We start from the raw sequence: 22,884 nt of genomic DNA, 5'->3' as shown, positions 1-22,884 counted from the left end.
CAGTGTTTGTATGGGTTTGGGTTGATATTGGCAGAAACAATTTTGTGTGGAGCATATAAAGAGTAACTAAAAAAGATGTTTTGTCTATAAAAACAAGCATCAACATTTAAATTCAAATAAAATCAACAAATATTTAAAATCCAAGAAACATAAAAATACAAAGTAGGAACATTTAAAATCCAAAACCAAAAACAAAGAAGCAACAACCAAATGACTAAACAAATGGATCTTGATTTCAACGAAGTGTTGGAATCTCATTTTATTGCATCAGAGATAGTCTAACTTGTTCTATAGAATCTTCTGAATCAAGCACGAGACACGTTCTATATCTTCTCCGTAAAAAATAAATTAGGAAAAGTATACTTAAATATGTTGTATAGAATATGATGAATCAAACACGGAAACTTTCTATTTCATTTATTATTTTTGAACATATGTTCATGTTTTGTTAAAGTAATATATGTTTAATTAGGAAAGGTATGTTTTTTTTTTTTTTCACTTTTCGAATGAGGAAAAGTATTTAAATATGTTGATTCTTTAATAATATTCATATGGAGTTGTAAGTGAGCAATAATTTTTGACAGAATATGAAAAAGGCGAAAAATGTATAAACAAAATCGATCTACAAGAAAGGTACAAGATTCATTGCCAGCTTATTTAAAAAATGTAGGTTATATCAGATGTAAAATTTACATTGTTTTCTTGTTTCATCAAATAGAAAAAATCCCATTAATTGTTGGAAAAACTTTAACCACTTCATTTGATGGCTGCCTCAAGAAACGGTCAGGCGATAGACGACCTGCATACGTTGTTGTTATCTGATGACAATGCCATGTTGAAATACATACTCGCCACCCATGCTCCTGACGGCACCTATTTCAACGTCAAACCATTTCTTGAAATCATTGAGAACATCGTGCGTACGACCAATCAAGCGGAACTGAGTTCAATGGTTGAGCGCCGTTTTGTCTCTAACGAAATCACTGAGATTCTTGAAGTTATGGCGCTCACAATCAATAAGGTTTCCTGTGAGGTAAATGTTTAGTTCAATCGATTGGTGTAACAGTTATATTTTTGAGACCATTGGTTAAATTAATGAAAATTAAATATCTAAATTAATTAAATCGCAGATTTCTAGCAAGTGTATTGCAGGTGGTGATGCACACACAACCACCATGGAGATTTTTAACATGCTTTCAAACTACGCATGGGATGCAAAAGCTGTTATTACTCTATCAGCTTTTGCAGTGAACTATGCGGAGTTTTGTTTGGTGGCTCAGCTTTACATTTCCAACCCACTCGCCCAATCAGTGACCCGCCTCAAGCAGTTGCCTGATATGCTGGAGCGTGGTGAACAGTTTGAAGCTGTCAGAAACCTCATCAAGGATATGCTTGACCTGACTCGTTGCATTGTAGAAATTAAGATGCTACCGGAGCAGTATATTAGCCCCGAGACTCCAGAACTAGTGATAGCCACAACTCATATTCCAGCTGCAGTTTATTGGATCATCCGAAGCATTGTGGCTTGTGCATCTATACTCATTAAGCTCATTGGAAAGGGACAAAGGTACACTAGCAATTTATCTTAATGTTTCTTCATGCATTCTCAAGGCGTATCCCAATAAGACCTTCATCCATACCTCTTCCACACTGCCACATCAGTTTTTCTCTATCCACATCCATCTCTCCCACACTCACTAACAATAACACCTCTTCCACAACTTTTATTTATTTTATTTTATTTTATATTTACCTAAAAAATAAATAATAAATCAACATTTATCTAAAAAAAACCAAAACACTACATTTATTTAGATAAACAAAACATTACATTTATTTAAAAAAAACAACACATTACATTCATTAAGAAAAATAACACATTACATTTATTAATAAAAAAAAGACAATTCTAAACAAAAAAGACAATTCAACGTTCACGTTGGTTTTCCTGTAACTTCCAAATGTGTTCGACTAGGGCGCCTCTTAGACGGTTGTGTCACCCTATCACGTAACTCCGCTGTCATACGTAAGTGAAGGTCAACCCGTTGGTCCCAAGTACGGTCTAGCCTTGTATCGGGAGTTAGCTCCAAATCGAAAGGACTGATTGCATGCTCGTTATATTCAACGATCATGTTGTGCAAAAGCACACAACAGTACATGATGCGTTTAATTTTGTCAACACTTAATGAACGAGCACTTTGTTGAAGAATTTTCCAGCGGCCTTAAAGTACCCCAAATGCACGCTCTATGTGTTTTCTTGCAGATTCTTGGAAGCGTTAGAATTTACTGGTCTTGGGGTCCATGGGACACTTGAAATACTTCACAAGTGTAGTCCATTTTGGATAGATACCGTCAGCTAGATAGCACCCAATTTGTAAACTCTTGGCCATTAGCGGTGAAATTCACCCGGGAGTATTATCTTGCTGAAGGTCGAACAAGTTAGATTCATTGAGGACATTGATGTCGTTGTTCGAACCGGAGGGTCCAACATAAGCATGCCGAATCCACAAATCATATCAAGAAACCCCTTCAAGCATAATCCTCATATGTCCTTTGTCTCCACGAGTGTATTGGCCTTGCCATGCGGTTGGGCAGTTTCCCCAAGCCCAATGCATACAATCAATGCTTCCAAGCATACCCGGAAAACGATGCACCACCTCGTGTTTAGCGGTCAATCTGTCAACATCTTCTTGTGTCGGTATTCTTAAAAACTCTGAGTGATATAATTCAATAACACATTTGCAGAAGTAGTTCAATGACTCGTATGCCGTTTGGGTACCCATTTCGAGATATTCATCTAACTGGTCGGCGGTAGCAGCTTAAGCCAACTGGCGTACAACGGAAGTACATTTTTGAAAAATATTTAAAATCGGGCGACCCGCAATGTTGGTTAGAGCGTTGTGGAAGTAAGCAAAGTGTTTTGGTAATGGTTGTACTGCGTTAAAGGAATGTATATATTTCACTGTATGAATAAACATTTCTTTGGGCATTCGAAAATGCCTTCGAAAATAATCAAAGGGTTAAATGGGTACCGGGGCAAAGTAATCATTAAATAAATGTGTCGCGACTTCCACATAGTTTGTGGGTACGTTTCTTCTTGGTGGTCTTGGTATGTTTGCCATTGACGAGCTCTTAGCTTCTTCATCTTCTAGAAAAGCAACAAAAGTGTTTAACGTATCGGGATCTATTGTATCTTTACGAATGTATGAAACTGAACTTCGTCGGAACTCGACATATTTAGTGAAATGTATAGAGTGTGTGTTGTTTTGTATCAATTTTTTTGAGTGAGATGAAGTGAATGAGATGCATGAGAATGATTGAATAGAAGTTGATTTATATAGTGGAGGTTTATTTTTCTAGATTTTCTTAACTAGCCGTTGAAAAAAAATACAAACTTTTTTTGAAACCACACGCTCCTCCTCCTCGTCCAACCCCTTCGACCCATTGACACAAACTGACGACAAGGGTCATCGACGACACGCTCACAATAGAGGCCTCATCGACGGGGTGTCGATGAGCCTATTGTGATAGGCCTAATGGATTAGTACAACTGATTAAACATTTTTTTAAATAGGCATATCATTAAGACCACAGACGGATGGGAACTATCAAGTTTGGCCCATAAGATCAGTAACTACCAGGATCTCCTCAGATATCAGTTAGTAGTTTGCTATCCACAAATTGGTAAGATAAAAAATGTTAGATGTGATTACTTATCTGATGTAGATTTATCGACTAATCCATATAATTCATAAAATTTTTTGAAATTGCAAACTAGAGGAGAATAGGCAGACCGAAGCATACCAAAGGATCCTTCGCATCATGGACACTCCACATATTGATAACACGAGGCATCTCAAGCATTTGATCTACTTGAAGGATGATCAGCTACCATTGTACGAACGTACTACAAAGAATCGAGTAGGTGTTCGTATGCATCATTTCGTTATATATATATATATTATATACTGTATTAGATATAATGTGATTATTGACTAACATTCAAATTGAATATTTGTGTACAACTAGGTTAGTGTAGAAATACTAAGGAACAAGATTGTTTTGCTACTCATTTCCGACCTTGACCTTCCCCCAGAAGAGATAATTGTTCTGGACCAAATGTACAGTGAGGCAAAGCTAAACCCGACAAGGTCTGAGAGCCAGTACGAGGTTGTATGGCTCCCAGTGGTGCCCAATCATAAGACAGCACCATGGAACGAGGAAAGACAAATCAAATTTGAGGAGTTAAGAAACATGATGCCATGGTATTCAGTGTTTCACCCCTCATTACTTGAACCTGCAGTGATCAAGTACATTAAGGAGGTGTGGCACTTTAACCAAAAACCGTTGCTTGTTGTGATGGACCTTCAAGGAAGGATCGTCAACACCAACGCGCTACACATGATGTGGATTTGGGGGAGCCTGGCTTTCCCATTTACTAGCCTGAGGGAAGAAGACCTTTGGAAGGAAGAAACATGGAGGATCGAATTGCTTGCAGATTCAATCGAGCCAATGATTTTCGATTGGGTATACATACTACATGAATGTTTATAGCTTAAATCCACTTCCACTTATATTTATTGTTAAATGTTTTCTTAACCGGCCTTTTGGGTCTTGCAGGTTGCTAAAGGAAGTTTTATTTGTTTGTATGGAGGTGAGGACATTGAATGGATACGGAATTTCACGAACACTGCACGAGTGGTTGCACGTACAGCTGCGATCCAACTCGAGATGTTGTATGTTGGGAAAAGCAACCCAAGGGAAAAAGTGCGAAAAAACAACGAGATAATCCGATCCGAGAACCTAAGTTACGTGTTGCCCGACTTGACCCTCATACGGTATTTTTGGGTGCGCGTTGAGAGCATGTTGCATTCAAAGCTGCAACAAGGGAAGTCAATCGATGAAGACCCGATCTTAAGAGAGATCATTGTGATGCTTACATATGACAGTAATGATCAGGGGTGGGCCGTGATATGTCGGGGCTCAAACGACTGGATGCGAAGGGCTAATGGCGACACAGTTTTAAGAAGCTTGAATAACTACAAAGACTGGGAGGATGAGGCACGCAATAAAGGTTTTCTACCGGCTCTAAATGAACATCTTTTGCTAACAAGTTTGACTATTTACAAAGAGTGGGAGGATGAGTTAACAAAGAGAGGTTTTCTACCTATTCTAAATGAACATCTTGAGGCAAACTGGCCACCACATCATTGCAACCGTTTAATATTACCAGAAACCACTGCGAATATGCCCGGCAGAGTGGTTTGCGCTGAATGTGGACGGTCTATGGAGAGGCTTTTCTTGTACCGATGCTGCACTGATTAACTCAACTTAATTACATCTATATAATCTTCAAATACAGATATGTTATATAGATTGTGGGTTAATGAAGAGTACACTCAACATGTTAATTGTGATCTTTATTTGTGATTAATTTGCATTAATGTAACAACTTATATTTAAGAAAAAAAAACAGAATCTTTAATTCTCTTGTGGGCGTTAGGGACGTTTTTCATTTTTCACACGGATGATTGTTGCGATTTGACTCTTAGGCAGGGTCATCAATTTCTGAAAAGATTTAATTGCAAGATTCGTCTATGTGATTTACCCGTTTTTGTGGTTTACATCCCTTTTCAAAAATTTTCGTTAAATTGGTCCAAACTACATAATTTTGTTGCAAGTTTCATCCCTATAACTCATTCCGTCTATTTAATTCCATTAAAACATATCATGTGCCCCTCACGTAAGAGCACTTTAATTAGTCTTTTAAACCCATACCTGCCTTCCTCTTTTCTTTTATGCTTTATCTCTTCTTTTTCCTTTTTGAACAAAAAAAGCCCTAAATGATGCAAACAAAACAAGCCTTATATATATATATATATATATATATATATATATATATATATATATATATATATATATATATATAAGAGTTATGCTTTCATTTCTTTGTTGAGATTGAAATAAAGTTCTCTAAAAAGAGGGTAGGTATAATGAACGCAGGCCAAGTCAAGAAAAGGACTTCCTTACTTTTAGTCTTAATTACTAGTAGTTTGAAGCGAAACCGGTTTTTTTGGCAGAAGTGCTTCTAGATCTCATGGAATAAGGCAGAATTTAGAACAAAACTTTCCATCTCTTGCTTTCATAGAAATTTTTTTTTGAAAATCCCAATTACATTACCGCAGGCCAAAATGCAATTATATACTAGATATTTTACCCCGCGCGATGCGCGACTAGTTAAAAAAGTTATTTTATGCATTAATAAGTAGCTATTCTATAGGCTTATTATGTTGAAATTGATTATGTTATGGTTAATGGTTAATTCCTAGATTACTCTGGTCATCTTTTGTCTTTTCTGATATGTCGGTATCACAGTCACTAAACCTATTATAGTGATTACACACCAACATTTAACCTAAGATATTTTGATATCATCAACAAATCAAACGTAAATCGATAATGTAGCAATCTATATATTCATCAAACGAAACAATATATACAAAGTAAAAAAACTAAGCATGACAAAAATTTAGTCATATAAAATACACATAAATACAATACGAATAAGTAAAAACTAATAAGATAAATAAGAGAAAATCATTATAGTTTTTGCTTTCAGTTATGCTCAAAAGATGGAGAAAAAACCTTATGTAGTGACGGGAAAAAATAATCCTAAACACAATTAGGAAATAAAGTATTTTATCTCCAACAATCAAGAAATTTATTCGTAAAACTCAAAATAACTACTATTATCATTATAAAATAGACATTTTTTGTGGCTAGAATAACCAATTTTGGTTAAGGTTTCGGCCAAGAAAACGAAGGAGAAACAACAAAATTGTTTGGTCGTGTATAACCTAATAATATTAGAAAAGGTAATAAAATATCATGGATTATGAGTCATGAATTATGAAGTGTTTATAATTAAAATAAAAAAGTTAAAAAATATCATGCAAGGTTAATCGTGATTTTTTATATATGTTTGATTTATATAAATATAAATTATATATATATATATGCTTTTTCTATATGCCATATTTAAAATATATGTATACTTATATTATATTATTTAATGAAAATCTATTAGTGTGAAAAAAATATGGAGGTGCCACGTAGGATAAATCCTATGTGGCATGTTTAGAGATAATTTTAATTTGAGGTGGATGGCTTTAAAAAGTCAGGATATATAACTATTGTTTTATTATGTATATAAATATATATATATATATGAATATATTGTATCAGACAAAATCTACAAACACCTATCACCACCAATTCACCATCAAACTTCCTAAAATCCAACCATTCAAAAGTCGTTCTTCCCATGTTGCCTTATAAATACCATTAACAATTAATCATAGAGATTCATTGAATTCTTCTTCTTCATATATAATTATAGATACCTACACTTTATATATACATACATATTTACCTTCAAATTTGAAAAAAAAAACCTTTTATTTCTTTCATATTCGATATGGAGATATATATCAAAAATATAGCAGATACGTAGATCTACATATCAAGATATAGATATATAGATAAGAGATATAGATATATAGATCTATATATCTTTACTGGCTGGTGGTGAATGGAGGTTAAAGAGGTTAAAAATGGGTATACTTAAAAAATCAAAATGATGGTAATTAGAAACAATGTAAGAAGCAATTGTAGTTGCTTTAAATTATCCAAAATTTTCTTGCATGAACTTGATGGGGGACCAAAGAATTTTCTTGTATAATAGTGGCAGTGGAGGGTTTAAGAAAGATTGTCAATTGCACAAACTTGTTTTCTTACAAATAGATGAAGTGTCTTTCTAAAGGACATTATAATCTACAAAATATCACTATGTGTGTCTACCGATAATGTAGAAATTTTAGGATTTTTATTAGGTAGAAAAAGCCATTTGTGTTTACAGGTAATGTAAAAATTTTAGGATTTGTATTAGGTTGAAGAAAGTCAAGTTATTAATCGTATGGTGAGTGGAAAAGAAAGAGAAGAGAAAAAGGTGGAGAGCTGGTGTGGGGTGGGGAAAATGCGAAACTGGTGCGGTTTTTGTTTTAACGGACAGGGGACCCGATCAGATGTAGTATAGTTTACTGATAAGAATATGATTGTTTGCAGGGACGCGTTGTTTTACCTAATTTAGTAGTATGTATAATTCTAGCTTTTAGCAACACGCATTTGGATCCTTGTCTTAGTATAATTTCACCTTTGTCGAAGTCCATAGTTGCCCTTGTCAAGTGTAAGAATGGTCTTCCCAAAATTAGTGGAATTTTGTGGTAACATGGAAGATCTAGAACTATGAAGGTAGCTTCAAAGCTTATTTCCTTCACCGTAACGACTACATTTTCCACTTTTGCTCCTTGACATGTTGAGATTTCACTTACAACTTCCAGCCTCATCTCCTCTGGATTGAGTCTTTCAAGTTTCAGATGGTCACACATACCTTCCCAGCAGCGCTGGTGATCCTCCAGCGGCGCTGGCTTCAGTTGCTCGGAAAATTTCTCATTGTTCGCCCTTTTTATGTCTTCCTCCATCCCCAGTCAGATTCCTCAAATCCTTTCCAATGCATTGTACCTATCTTAACTGAAACAAACTAAACGAAAACTAAAAAAGAAAAAGAAAATAAGAACAAAAATGAACACTAAAACACGAAAACGATTAGTAACTTTGATAGCAAAATAAATCTAAATGAATCTAAATGCAAACAATCTAATCTTAACAACTAGAAACGAAGAAATAAAATTTTTTTTGGATTTTTGATTTTAAAGAAAATGAAAATACTAGCTAAATTAACTAAACCTAATTTGACTTCTAACCCATATTGACTTAAACTAAATACTGAAAAGTAACTACTTCATGCCGAAACACAAAGCAGGTTCGAATTACATTACTAAACTAAGAATGCATCGTGTCCCCGGAAATGGCGCCAAAACACTTGATGCGGTTTTTTGTTTTAGTGTTTAAATTTATAAAATGTTGTACAAGTTAATATGAAAAACACACACATCTTAACGGACAGGAGACCCGATCGGATGTAGTATAGTTTAGTGATAAGGACAGGATCGTTCGCAGGAACACGTTGCTTTACCTAATCTAGTAGTATTTGTAATTCTAGCGGTTGTGGAGTTGTCATGATTTCCTATTTAAACTAATTAAAATACTAAAAAGTAGATAAAAGTTGCAACCATTTATTCAGCGAGAGGCTTAGTCTGAAAAGAGTTTGAAAAAGCAAATAGCAGTAATTAAATTAAAATACTTGTTTGGCATCTCCGATATCATGGTACGACCAAATACTATTCTACCTATTTGCTAGTCTGTTGGAAACTTAATGACATCTCAGATTTTCGTTAGATTCACTTCACCTAATTACTAGTGCTGTCGTTAGACTCACACTAACCTATAAACAAATTCTTGTTAGAATCATTGTTTAAGTATTATTGACCTAAAGTTTGTGTTACTAGTTCATCTTTAAGTTACCCGACTCTTAAGCCATGACCAGATAATAATTCTCTCCGATGACCACAGTGCTCGTTTCCAAGTCAAAGGATCGCGTCTGACATTGTTAAGCATCATGTTCTATTCATTCTAATTATTATGGTTCTGGATCTTTCGGTTACAAGTGAATCACTTTTTACTCCTAGTTATAGACCGACTAGTTGTTTTCTGTCCTAGCATATTAGTCTTAGTGTATGATCATAGACAACCATCAGAATTAATGTAACACCCCACCGTTGGGCGGAAATATGAGGTGTCATGAAAAGTACAGCTCGACATGGAATTACATAGATACTACTAAATGAAATAGAATATAATGAATATATTCCCGAAACATGAGTTCAAAGTCATAATAGTGCTAGAATAGTTTATTACAACCAAGTCTATAAAGAAATAATCCAAGGCATTTAGCCTTAAAGTCTGACAATAAATGAAGGAGCACTAATCTCCGAAGTCCAAGCCTAGCATGACAGTCTTTATCCCTGATTAACCCGAGTACCTGAAAAGTATACTAAAACGTGTCAACACAAAGGTTGGTGAGTTCGTAGGTTTTATGTCAAAAAGTCTAGTCAAAGAAATAAGTCCTTTGTCGATTATTTAAATCAAAATAAGTATTTGTTCAAAATATAATGAGCAGAGTTATGCCATAGCCAGTCAATAGTCTCACGTCACAAGTCTCAATGTCACAAGTCTCAAAGTCACAAGTCTCAAAGTCACGAGACCCAAAGTCTCAAAGTCTCAAAGTCCGGTCTTACGGTACCTGCCTTAGTCCAAGTCTCAAGTCTTAAGTCCAAGTCTCAACTCATACAATAAGCACGTCCAAAGCACATCACACAAACACATAATCACACACATACAAACAAGATCAAAGCACATCAAATGGCATAAGTAACTCTATACGTACAGGCTCAATATTGAACATAAAACAGAAATCGACAAAATCGTTTAAAAATAAAGTAAGTATACTTTCCACCCCAAAACTTGTAAAAAGAGGGGCTACAAAACTCACCTGAAAGCAGCACAAGTATAAGTATTTTAGATCAATGTCAAGAACACGAACAGTCAGATACACCTGAAACATGCTCACTATCTGTCCAAAAGCCCTATATTATGCACAAGTCATCCAGTAAGTACTTACTTAATTGCACAAGTCCATGTCTTATACTAGTGTCTTAGGAAATGCCATTATGTCTTGTCCAATGTCTTAAGTTGTCCAAATAAATAATTTGTTTAATAATGTCATGTTTTATTGTTTATATCCCGTCAAGTCTTCGTATCAACGTCATTATAAAATATATTAAGTCTGGAAGGTCATATAATTTGTACATTGTCTTTACAAAGTCTCTTTACAAAATATGTTAAGTTTGATAAGTCATATGATTTGTATTGTATTTATAAAGTCCTTGGATATATATATATATATATATATAGTCATAAGTCTATATCAAATAAATCTTTGTATGTATATATACATATGTTTATATCAATTTAATACTTGTATACATAACTAATTAATTTAGTCTTTATATCTATATATATATATATCCATATTAATTTTATCATTTATAAAAATTGAAAGTTAACTTTAAACAGGGATCAATTTAATTAAAATATATAATTTAACTTTATTTTAAAAACTTTAATTTTGACTAAAAATACCAACATAATACGCAAAATAATACCCAAACTCTAATCCTTATCAATAAGCCATCGTTGACCAAATTTGACCAAACCAAAACTAGATCTAAACACCAACATACAACCCAAATCAAATTTTTAAATCAAAAGCATTTTCTTGCCGGTTTGACCGGCGTTGACCGGTGGTTTGACCAAACAAAAATCAAGATTTCGGGTAGATTTATGAGCCATAACCGATTTCAAGACCAAAAATCACTAAAACAACTCGGATCTAACTAGATCTAACCGAAAATCAATCTAATACAACTTTCAATCACGAATTTATTTTAATTCGAATTTATATACATATTTTCGGATCTCAACAAGAATAAAAAACACATTACAATCCCAAATCTTACCAAGAAGATGGATTTCGGACCAAAGTTTTCGGATTCAAGAGGTTTTCGGTTCATACTTTTTGAACTTCAAGGGTTTTCGGTTTATCCTTTTCGGATCTATAAAGATTTCGGATATATAGCCATATTCACATCAAAACCGAAAAGAATATCTATTTGCCAAGGATTTCGGATCTTTTACATATATGTATACAACACAACAGAATATATATATATATATATTTATATATATATACACGTTACGGTTTTTGAGAGGAGGAAAAAGAAGAAAACCGAATTATATATATATTTTTGTATAAATCCCGGATTTATATACATATATAAATATACAAAACCAATCTATATAATCAAGGATGACGTTTTTCAGATCTATGTGTATAAGTAAGAAAAAGAAAACGGATCTATATACATATATATGAATATAGCCGCGATATATATATATATATATATATATATATATATATAAGGAAAAAAATTATGACTTTGATGAAGAACAACCGATTTACATACGAATATCCAACAAACCTTAACCAAAACTACAAGAAGTTGAAGAAATGGAGAAGATTGATGGTTGTTGGCGGCGGTTTATGGTGGTTTAGTGGCGGCCGAACGGTGGTTGTATGGTGAAATCCGAATAGAGAGGGAGGAGGGAGGTATCGGGCGGCTAGAGAGAAAAATAGGGGAGGGAGGAAGTGTGAGGGTGGAGTGTGTGTGAAATGAGGGGGAATGGAAGAAGTTTTTAAGGTTTTGTTAGGTCATTATGCTCCTAAGCCTATTTTTTTGACTTTTTAATAACATAGTTTGACCCGACAATTCACGAATACTCGCGACTCGTAAATTAATTTTTGTTGACATATTTAAATGTAATTTTTCAATAGATTTTCAACAGATATAAATATGACCATATTTGTTTATTAAATCTTTAGTTGATTTAATTTTAAGTATTTTACTTAATTTGGCATTTCCACAAGACAACTAATATTTCTTCCTGTTCTCGAGTCCACGTGCAATTTTTCTAAAGTCTAAGTGCTCATAAGGCCCGAATGAAACATAAATCCACTTAATCCATCGATAAAGTCTTAAAGTCTAACAACGCACTTAAACAAACGAACTAAAAATGACCGGAAAAAGTACTTCTGAAAAGACGCTCAAATGACGGTTGTCAACTAATATATTCGAATATAAAACCAATAATAATATGAAGAACTAGTAAAACATGATCTACGATAAACAGTAAAACACACTCCAACAGATTCTAACAAAATAAGTAAAACAATAAACGTCTACATGATCACATTGATTCAAACAAATATTCAGCCTACTAGCCGGACATTATTAAAGGAATAACAAAGTGTTGAGTCTAGGATCGCTGATAAGTCTTGGTCGTTGATGTGTGTCATCAGCGAGTCCAATTACTCTTCATCAGCGGATGGTTCTTTCAAAATTGTAAAGTCATAGCGGGAAGAAATTCAAAGAACTAGAAGATAAGAGTCACATGGTGGTTGTACCAACTGTCTCAAACCATCTTTGGTAATCAAACAGTTTGACTATTTCTCTTTCATACGTTTTTGGTAAAGAAGACAAAGGCTTCTCTGCGCAAGTACAACGAACCAATATAATGTCGACAACCACCATCCATCACTATCTGTAATAACACGATTTTTGTTCTTGATTCGATCTCAACAATGGCGGTTCAAGTGTGTGTGTTCTTGGTGTGTTTAGTGTGTGTGATTTTCTGGAGAGGCTTATGATTTCTAAGGAGTTGAGGGTATTTATAGTCTAAATCTACAATTAAGCTAATTGACACTCCTAGCCCCTCAATCTTAGAAATCATTTCATCATGTCTTAACAATCACAAAGTCCAATAACTTAAATTATAATTTATCACTATTTTTGGATTTCTAACATTCTCCCCCTTAGTGATATATTGTAATGAATGAAGTACGTGTTATCTTGTCTTGTAGGAATAAAGTTGATGAGCCCGGTGGTGAAGACAATTGGTGTGATGAATCAAGTCTTCAAAGCTTTCTCATTGTCTCTGGAGAACTTGAATCAATCTTGGTCTTGGACTTCTTGTAGTTAAAACATGATGAAATTCTCAATGTTCTTTTTGAACAAAACATAAAATGAATGAGTCTAGAATCTTTGAAAATTGTTGAACCATGAATCAGAGTTGTCTTTTGAAGTGCGGAAGGTATAAATTTGGCTTTGGTTCTTCAATCTTCGATTGTTGAATGAAATTTTGTTTCCATGGAATGAAGTATCAAAAACTTAAACTCTCCCCCTTGATATATGCATTGAAGCTTCTTGATCAAGTATTATTATATGACTTTGAAGATCTTGAATGAAATGTGTTGATGAAGACTCTTTCGAAGTTTTACTTCTTTGTCTTGAATCTTCCAATCAATCTTTCAACCTTTGTAGCTTTGATCTTTGTCATTTTGACTTAAGCACTTTGGAGAGTAAACTTTTTTGAACAAAACTTGAATTAATCATGCTCCCCTTCAATTCATGAGTGTAAGCATTTTGGAGCATCTTTGAACATCATATCCTTATCTTTGTAATTATCCTTTTTCCAAGTCAAGAACTCAATAATTCCATTAATTGCAAGTTTTCCCATCAATCCCATAAAATATTCTCTCTTATCTTTTATCCGTAACCTCCATACACTCACTACAACCTTTTTACTAACTCCATGTTTGCACAAATCAAGCTCAAAGATTTTCTTTCTCAATCAATCATAATCTTTTTCTCCCCCTCATAATGACAAAGTTGGGAACCAATGTCATTATGCAAACATTGATTGATCGAATGCGAAAAGAAAATATCACAATTTAAAACTAGAATTGCATGGAGAAGTATCAAACAACAGCACATCAACCCAATTCAATAGTCCTAACCCAAAGAATCCTAAGGGTAACTAAAATGTAAGGTTGAAGTTGTTGATACAAATGTTATAGTATGATATTGGTGGTTTTTGTGTTTTTGAGATGAGAAATGGAAAAACCGGATAAGGATGATCCGTTAACATGTTCAAAAACCAAAAGGATTAATGAAATGACCGAAAGAATTGTATGACATTTTTGGATTTCCTATGTATCATTGAATTATGCATAAAGCAATTTTCTAATATAGTTCGGTCTTGTACCTTGTCAACTACGAGATTGGTTCAAAGAATAGAGATCATGGTCAGTGTCACCTAAGGCGTTCAATAACCACAATCTATTATCCTTAAAGACTTTTTAGGAAACATCCGAGGTCACTGATAGACTTCTCGTTCACTCAATAATCACATAAATGTAATTATGAGACCTACGTTCAATGTTGGAAAATATGTTAGCATTGGTAGGATTTCCATTTGATCATTGTGGAATATCAATTAAGATATCACTACAAATGTTCCGGCTATATCACATAGATATGCAATAATATCACAAAGATATGACTCAAATGTGTCTTAAGATAATGAATAAGGATCAAATTAATGATTAATCAAGATAGCTCTAGACACGAAGTGAACAAATGAAGTCGGGGACTGGAGCAGAGTGTCACCCTTTTTCAATATCAACATCTTCCAAATGAAGAGTTAATAGAAATGAGAAAATCTCCGTGAGAAATAAAACAAGCATTTGTTAAGAAACACTTGAGTGGTTGGGTAAAGATGTGCATCGCTTCACTGGGTCCATGAAGGCTTCTTCAATATCGAGATATCAACAAATAACATCCGATAGAAATGTGTTTTACCCGGCGATTTGAGAATTTTAGAGAAGGGTATCAATTCTTTTAACCCTTTTCTCGCAACATATCACCGTAACCTCTCACTTTTTGACTTTACTCCCTCCATCCTAGTTGCACGAAATCATCATTACTCAAAATACCCTCACTATCTAATGAAAGAAGTGAATACTCCGGGGTTAGAACTCATCAGTGATGATGAAGTCCATGGAGTAAATTTTGAGAAAAACTAGTCGCTCATGTGCAAACTAAACACCGAACTTCCTTTGGAGAAAATCTTTTGAAAATCATCAAATGTGTATAAGAAAATGATTTGAAAACACATTTGAAGTTTTGAACTATTTGAAATCACAAACTCCCCTTTAAAAAATTTCCATAGAAAGGTAGAGCAAAAATTGGTTTTTGTGAAGTCAACTAGAGTAAAATCTTTGTTGTGATATATACAAAAAAATTTGAGAGTCTAAAACTGAACAAAATTTTAAGAAACACAAAGTTTTGCGTCAACAACAATGTTCATAGTAAGACTACTAGGGAGTAAACAAAGGCGTTCAATCATTCGCATCTTACATCAACAAGTTGGATGCAAATAAAACATTTAAGCACAAATTTAACTCAATCAATTGTTCAAGATGAGACAACTAGGGAGTACACAACGGCGTTCAATCCTTCGCTTCTCATATCAACAATTGAGAGTAACAAAATATTTGAAAAGAAAAATAATTCTTTTGAAAATAAATAAAATTTTTAAGAACGGGTTATACACAGAGTATGTATAAGCCATTTTGAAATAAATAAATCGTTAAAGCATGGGTTACATACTGAGTATATGTAAGCCACTAAGATATAAAAGAAAAAAAAATCTTTTTGTTATTTTTTCCAAAATTTTATATTTTTATATTTGATTTTTGTCTTTTCAAGTTTTGTATTTTGTTTTTCAAGAATGTATCAAGAACAAAATAAGTTAAGGTTCAAGATTTAACATGCCAAGCTTAGAGATAAGATAGTTAAACCTTTTCTCATCCAGTGGTTTACTGAGTTGACTGCAATAGCAATGGCACTTTGAGAGTCACAATAGATGAGAATATGATCATATTTCAGACCATAATCAGTTAGCTGAGTCTTCATCCATAACACTTGAGCACAACAACTAGCCACAGCCACATATTCAGCTTCGGCTGTTGATAGTGACACACAGTTTTGTTTCTTGGAAGACCAACTCACAATTTTATCACCCAAAAATTGTAAAGTACCGGAAGTGCTCTTGCGATCAAGCTTACAACCTGCATGATCTGCATCTGAATAGGCAGTTAAATTGAATCCAGTATCCCTTGGATACCAGAGACCTAAATTGGGTGTACCCTTCAGATAACGAAATATTCGTTTCACAGCTTAAAAATGTAAATCAGTTGGAGCAGCTTGATACCTAGCACACATACGTGTTGCAAACATTATATCTGGGCGAGATGATGTAAGATACAACAATGAACCAATCATACTTCTATATCTCTTTTGGTCAAATGGTTTTCCATTTTTATCAGCATTAATACTTGTACGAGCAACCATTGGAGTTGAAATCGAAGAACAAGTAGTCATATCAAACTTTTTCAACTTGTCATGAACATACTTACCTTGTGATATGAAAATACCATTTGGTAGTTGTTTGATTTGAAGACCCAAAAAGTAGTTCATTTCCCCAATCATGCTCATTTCAAAATGATTAACCATTAGAGATGAAAAGTTTCGGCAAAATGTTTGACTGGTTGACCCAAAGATAATGTCATCAACATATATTTGGACAAGAAGAACATGCTTACCTTGTTTACGAATGAATAGGGTAGGGTCAATTGTGCCTTTGGTAAAGCCACCTCTAATCAAGAAAGTAGATAAGGAGTCATACCATGCTCGGGGTGCTTGCTTAAGACCGTAGAGAGCCTTGTCTAACCTGTAGACATGGTTTGGTCTTTTGAGATCAACAAAACCTTCTGGTTGTTCAACGTAAACTTCTTCTTTGAGATCACCATTCTAGAAAGCTGTCTTCACATCCATTTGAAATACAGTGAAGTTTCTGAATGCAACATAAGCTAAGAAAATCCGAATGGCTTCCATTCTAGCAACGGGAGCAAAAATTTCGTCGAAATCAACACCAGGTTGTTGGCAATAACCCTTTGCAACTAGTCGAGCTTTGTTCCTACTACCACTCCATTCTCATCCTTCTTGTTCTTGAAAATCCATTTTGTGCCAATAGGTTCATCTTTTCTTGGATTTGGAACTAATCTCCATACTTTCAGTCTTTCAAACTGAGCGAGTTCGTCTTGCATAGCTTTAATCGATTCTGGATCTCGAAGAGCTTCAGAAACAGTTTTGGGTTCAATGTTGCTAAGAGAAAGTGCAACAAGACACTCATTTACTGAAGTACGAGTAGTTACTCCGGCTTGTGGATCTCCAATGATTTGATCTGTAGGATGATCTTTTCTCATACATGACCATTTGCGATCATGAGGAAGAGGATCTTGTTGATTGACATCAACATCATCATTAAAACTAGAGTTTTGCTGATAGATGGAATCATAGCTTTGTAGAACAGCTTCCTCGTAGGATGGATGATCGAAATCAAGAGGCACATATACATTTGGAGTGTTTATCGGATTGGTAGTCTGGGTAAATTGTGTAGGTTGTTCTTGAACATTCACTGGAAAAGAATTATCAGGAGAGGATTGAGAAGAAGAATCATTAGAAGAGGATGAAGAACTACTACTTGAAGAAGTAGCATTTTGCTCAGAAGAACTTGATGATGATTCATGATGGTTGTCAGGAACTGGATCATTGTTTGAAACTGGTTCCACGATGATTTGAGGTTCTTCATCATGAATCGGTTTAGAATTATAGAATTCTTCAAAAAGAATATCTAACTCATCACTTGTTGGAGCTGGAAACTTCTTGAATTTAGATGCTAAAGTAGAAGTTCTTGATGAAGTACTTGAAGTACTTGGATCATTACTTGTTGGTAGCAAACTTTCTTGCTCAAAGATCATGCCTGACATCTCATCAAACCAAACATTCATTGTTTCTTGAATCGTATTTGTTCGGCGATTGTAGATTCGGTAGGCAATCGATGTCTTGGAATAACCAACAAAGTAACCTTCATCACCTTTCTTCTCAAACTTTCCAAGATTTTCCCGATCATTCAGAGTATAACAAACACACCCAAAGATATGGAAATAGTTGATGTTGGGTTTCCGTTTGTTAACAACCTCATAAGGAGTCTTATCAAAACGCTGATTAATAATGGACCGATTCTGAGTGTGACAAGCAGTGTCAACTGCTTCAGCCCACATGTTGGAAGGCAACTTAGAATAAGCAAGCATTGTTCTTGCAGCTTCCACTAGCGTTCGATTTCTCCTTTCAACGACTCCGTTTTGTTGTGGGGTACGAACCGTAGAGAATTGATGAGCAATGCCTTTGGATTTACAAAATTCATCAAACACGGCATTTTTGAAATCAGTTCCGTTATCCGAGCGGATGTAACAGACTGGAAGTTGAAGATTTACTTGAGTAGAAGTGATGAAATCGATCAAAGTTTGAGTTGTTTCATCTTTGGAGGCAAGAAACTTGACCCAAGTATATCTTGAATAATCATCAACAATAACCAAGATGTATTTCTTCCCATTTTGGCTTTGTACTTTCATCGGTCCACAAAGATCCATGTGAAGCAAATGAAGAGGTGCTAATGAATTTGGAGATTTCTTGGGTTTATGAGAAGCTCGTTTAATCCTCCCAATAGCAGAAGAAGGACACACATGCTCACTTTCATACTTATAGTCTGGCAAGCCTTCAACAAGATGCTTGTTGACCAAAGTATTGATAGTAGGAAAGTTTAGGTGAGAAAGCCTTCTATGCCACAATTAAGAATTCTTTGATGTAGCTTTCGAAATGAGACAAATATTATCAGTTGGTTGATTATCATCGAGATTAACGGTAAAAAGGTTATCATCACGGTCGCCACACAAAATGTCAACTCCATCTAGAGTTTGAACTTTGCAAAGAGATTGTCGAAAAAGAACTTGAAGATTGTTGTCACAGAATTGTCCAACACTGAACAAGTTATGACTTAATCCTTCAACATAGTGAACTTTCTTAATGATAATTCCATTGCGTTCAATATCACCATAGCCTAAGATAGGAGCGAAATTGTTGTTACCAAATCGAACAGTTCCCATTAATCGTTCGATAAAGTTCTTGAGCATTGTTTTATTGCCAGTCATGTGTTTTGAACACTCGGAATCGAGTATCCAAACACAGATGGTTATTTCCTGCAATCAAATAGAATTAACCGACTTTAGGTACCCACTTGAAGACGGGTCCTTTGTGGTTAGTTAAAACAGGCAGGGTATATAACTTAGGATATGCATACAAACATTCTTTAGTATCAATATAGGCATTAACAAGCACATTATCAACAAGCACATTTGGATTAAACCAACGAATATTAACATATGAATCAAAAGTAACATGTCTACCACCATTCAAACCATACACACGAGAATTAACATTGTTTACAACATTACAAGGCTTAGCCTTGGCACCATTAACATTGTTTTTCAAAGAGGATTTAAAAGATAAATTGTTTGACACATCAGAAACAAGCTTCTTCTTTCTACCTGCTTTTCTCCTTTGCCTTTTCTTCCTTTTATCAACTTTAGTGATCTTAGGTACTAAAGACTTAGCTACCCATTTAGACTTACTAATCAAGCTCTTTCCACCTGTTGGATTGACACTAAGAAGATTAGAACGAGTGTTTTGAAGCACTTTTATCTTTTTAGACTCTTTTGAAGGTGTGGAAACTTCTTGTTTCTTAGGTTTATCATGAGAAAACCAGTCATATCTATCCCTATACCTAGTTGCACCATTTGAAGCATCCCTAGTTAGCAAAACTGAGCTAGATTTAGATACTTTAGGTAATGAACTAGATTGAGAGTTAGATGAAGAAACATTTGAATTGATTTCTAGAAGTTTCTCTTTGTTGTATTTGATTTTGGGAATGGTTTCAACTTGTTTGGTTTTGACATGCTTTTCAGAGGTAGGACACTTTGTTTTTAACTTATTGATTCTTGGTTTTTTTTTTTACAGTCTTTGGTTCAGTCTTGACAAGTTTTGGAATAACTTGTTTCTTAGAATAATGTGAAGTTGGATATTTGGAAAACAATTTTGGAGATTCCTCTTTTGATTCAACTTTGATTTTGGTAGATTCAATCTTTTTCTCAGTTTCAGAATCAAAAGCATATTCTCCCTCCATGAATTTATCAAAATCATCTTTTGTGAAAGGTTCAACCGGAGAGATTTTTGAAAAATCAGGAATCTTGGTATCCAACTTTACACTATGGGTAGTCTCAGGAATTAGATCAACTTGAACTGACACATCTTTGGTTTCACAAGAAATTAGAGTAGAAGTATCAACACCTATACTAGAACTAAGCTTAGGGTGAACAACTAACTCTTCAAAAGAATCACAAGTGAAAAACCTATAGTAGTACCATATCAAAACTAAACTATGTGCAAGTTCGTCATTAGATAAATTAGATTGCACATAATTATCAGCTATAGTAACAGCAGTTTGACATGAACACTCAAGAGAATCAGTCAAGGTTTGGGTGGAGGAATCAGTAGATGAAACACAAATAGTCTGAGTGGAATGGTTTACTTCAGCACTTAGATAAGTTTGAGTAGAAACATTCACACAAACTTTCTTGGTGTCTACATCAATTAATTCATTCTCTGAACTTTGATTTTGAGACTTGAGATGATCAATGACTTGTTGTTGAGAATTCACCTTTTGTTGTAAACCTTCTATTTGTTTTTCCAAAAATGTGGATGGAACATACATTTTAGTAGGTTTAGGTAAAATACTAATTGACTCTTGGTTTTGAAAATTTGATGCTATTTCTTCTAATTTGAAAATTGAAAATTCTTTAAAATTACAGGAAGCATTTATAACATCATAGTTAACCAAAAATTCAGTTTGAGGTATTTTCTCAACATCATCAGTCTCAAATTCGTCATCCAGTGGACGAATAAATTGTTGTACCATACCAAGGCGAAGAAATTTTTCATCATACAAAGGTTCAATTTGGTCTTTTGCCTTTTGTAATGGTGTGATATTCTCAAATCCCAACCCATGAAGAAGTTCCGATTTGTCAATTTTCGACTTGTTAAAATAGGCAGTAAAATCCAAAAAAGGGTTTTGTTCAACTTTATATAACTTCTCTTGATAGAAAAGTATATTCTTTTTGAATTCCTCAATTTGGTTTTTAAGATTTTCAATCTCAACACCTTTCAAAAAACAAGTATGATTTAAATCAGAAATCTTTCTTTCTAGGTCAACATTGTTTGGTTTGGATTCTTGAAGCTTTTTATTAAGAATATCAACATCCATTTGTCTAGCATTTGCTCGAAGCCACTCATTGGTCTTTTGAATTTCAAGATCTTGATTGGCTTTTTCAAGATCATGAATGGTCTTTTCAAGATTGTGACATTTATGTTATAACTTAGAATCAGGAGAGGCATTCAACTCACATTCTTTAACCAACATTTGATCTTTGTAAGTTTGAAAATCTTGTTTAATAGTATCATAATCAAAAAGTAATTTTGAATATTCTTCAAAGAGTTTTGAAAATTCACTTTTAGAAAATGAAATACTATTTTTCAACTTCTTATTTTTGTTGGTTAAAGACGTGATATGAGTTGTCAAATTTGATAAAGCTAAATCAAACAACTCTTTATCTTTAACTATTGAAAAAGCAGAGTGTAGATTTACCTCATCATCCGGGCGCTCATCATCAGTGCTTTCAGCCTCAAAAGCTTTGTCCTTGGCCAACCTCGCCATGAAGCACACATTTGCAGAGAGATCTTCATATTCATCATCCGAGAGCAATAGCCATTTGTCATCTTCAGCAAGCAATGCATGACCGGCTTCCACTTGCTTTGCCAATAACATCTTCTGCTTGTAGTACTCATAGTTCCACTTACGAGGTTGCTTGCAATCAATTGCAAAATGACCAGGATTTCCACAATTGTAGCACTTTTTGTCAGAAACTTTACCCTTCTCAACAACTTGTTTGTCATAACCTTCAACTTTCTTTTCCACATGCTTGGATCCACTTGATTCACCTTGACCATTATTCTTTGAATGATAGTGTTCCTTCTTGGGAAATGCACTTGTGGAAAAAGTGCAGAGATTGTTGTTTGTTGGCCTCGCTTTGTAGTACTTTTTCTTGAAGTGCTTGGTAAATGCGGCAAGAGCTTGATATAATTCGTCTGAAACACCATCTCTTGGAGCCAACATATCATCTCCCTCCTCATCAGACGAAGAGACAACTACCATTTGCCTTTTAAGAGCTTCAGAAACCTTCTTTTCAACAATTAATGCCAAAGGATCAGAAGATACAACTTCTGGCATTTTGTTTGATGAAGCTTTGTTTAGGACTTGATGTTCATTGAGTTTGAAGGATTCATGAAGATTATGGATGGAGAACTTGGCCAGATTTTGATGTTGCTTAATCTGAGTTCCATAATCTTCCCACTCAGGACCAAGAGCTTTGATGAATTTGATGTTTAACTC

At 34.4% G+C, this 22,884-nt stretch overlaps 1 protein-coding gene across 1 annotated transcript; it reads left to right on the top strand.

Annotated features, from left to right (window-relative positions):
• Positions 1 to 536: 536 nt before the first annotated feature.
• On the top strand, positions 537 to 5,588 carry LOC122595761 (protein SIEVE ELEMENT OCCLUSION B-like). Its single transcript, XM_043768197.1, has 7 exons — positions 537 to 633; positions 719 to 1,033; positions 1,131 to 1,567; positions 3,575 to 3,684; positions 3,779 to 3,921; positions 4,030 to 4,527; positions 4,621 to 5,588. The coding sequence occupies exons 2-7, from the start codon at positions 764 to 766 to the stop codon at positions 5,323 to 5,325; spliced, it is 2,163 nt and encodes a 720-aa protein (XP_043624132.1). The 5' UTR covers positions 537 to 633; positions 719 to 763; the 3' UTR covers positions 5,326 to 5,588.
• The last annotated feature ends 17,296 nt before the right edge of the window (positions 5,589 to 22,884 follow it).

Source organism: Erigeron canadensis, chromosome 4 (genome assembly GCF_010389155.1).
Source record: "Erigeron canadensis isolate Cc75 chromosome 4, C_canadensis_v1, whole genome shotgun sequence".
Taxonomy (NCBI): domain Eukaryota; kingdom Viridiplantae; phylum Streptophyta; class Magnoliopsida; order Asterales; family Asteraceae; genus Erigeron; species Erigeron canadensis.
Note: the sequence above shows the minus strand (reverse complement) of the source record. Positions and strands in the feature narration are given on the sequence as shown.

Excerpts from the sequence above, each read along its gene's own strand:
- LOC122595761 (XM_043768197.1), top strand. The coding sequence starts at position 764 with ATGGCTGCCTCAAGAAACGGTCAGGCGATAGACGACCTGCATACGTTG. Across the intron at positions 1,568-3,574 it reads CTCATTGGAAAGGGACAAAG|GCATATCATTAAGACCACAG; the intron begins GTACACTAGCAA and ends TTTTTTAAATAG. Across the intron at positions 3,685-3,778 it reads AGTTTGCTATCCACAAATTG|AGGAGAATAGGCAGACCGAA; the intron begins GTAAGATAAAAA and ends ATTGCAAACTAG.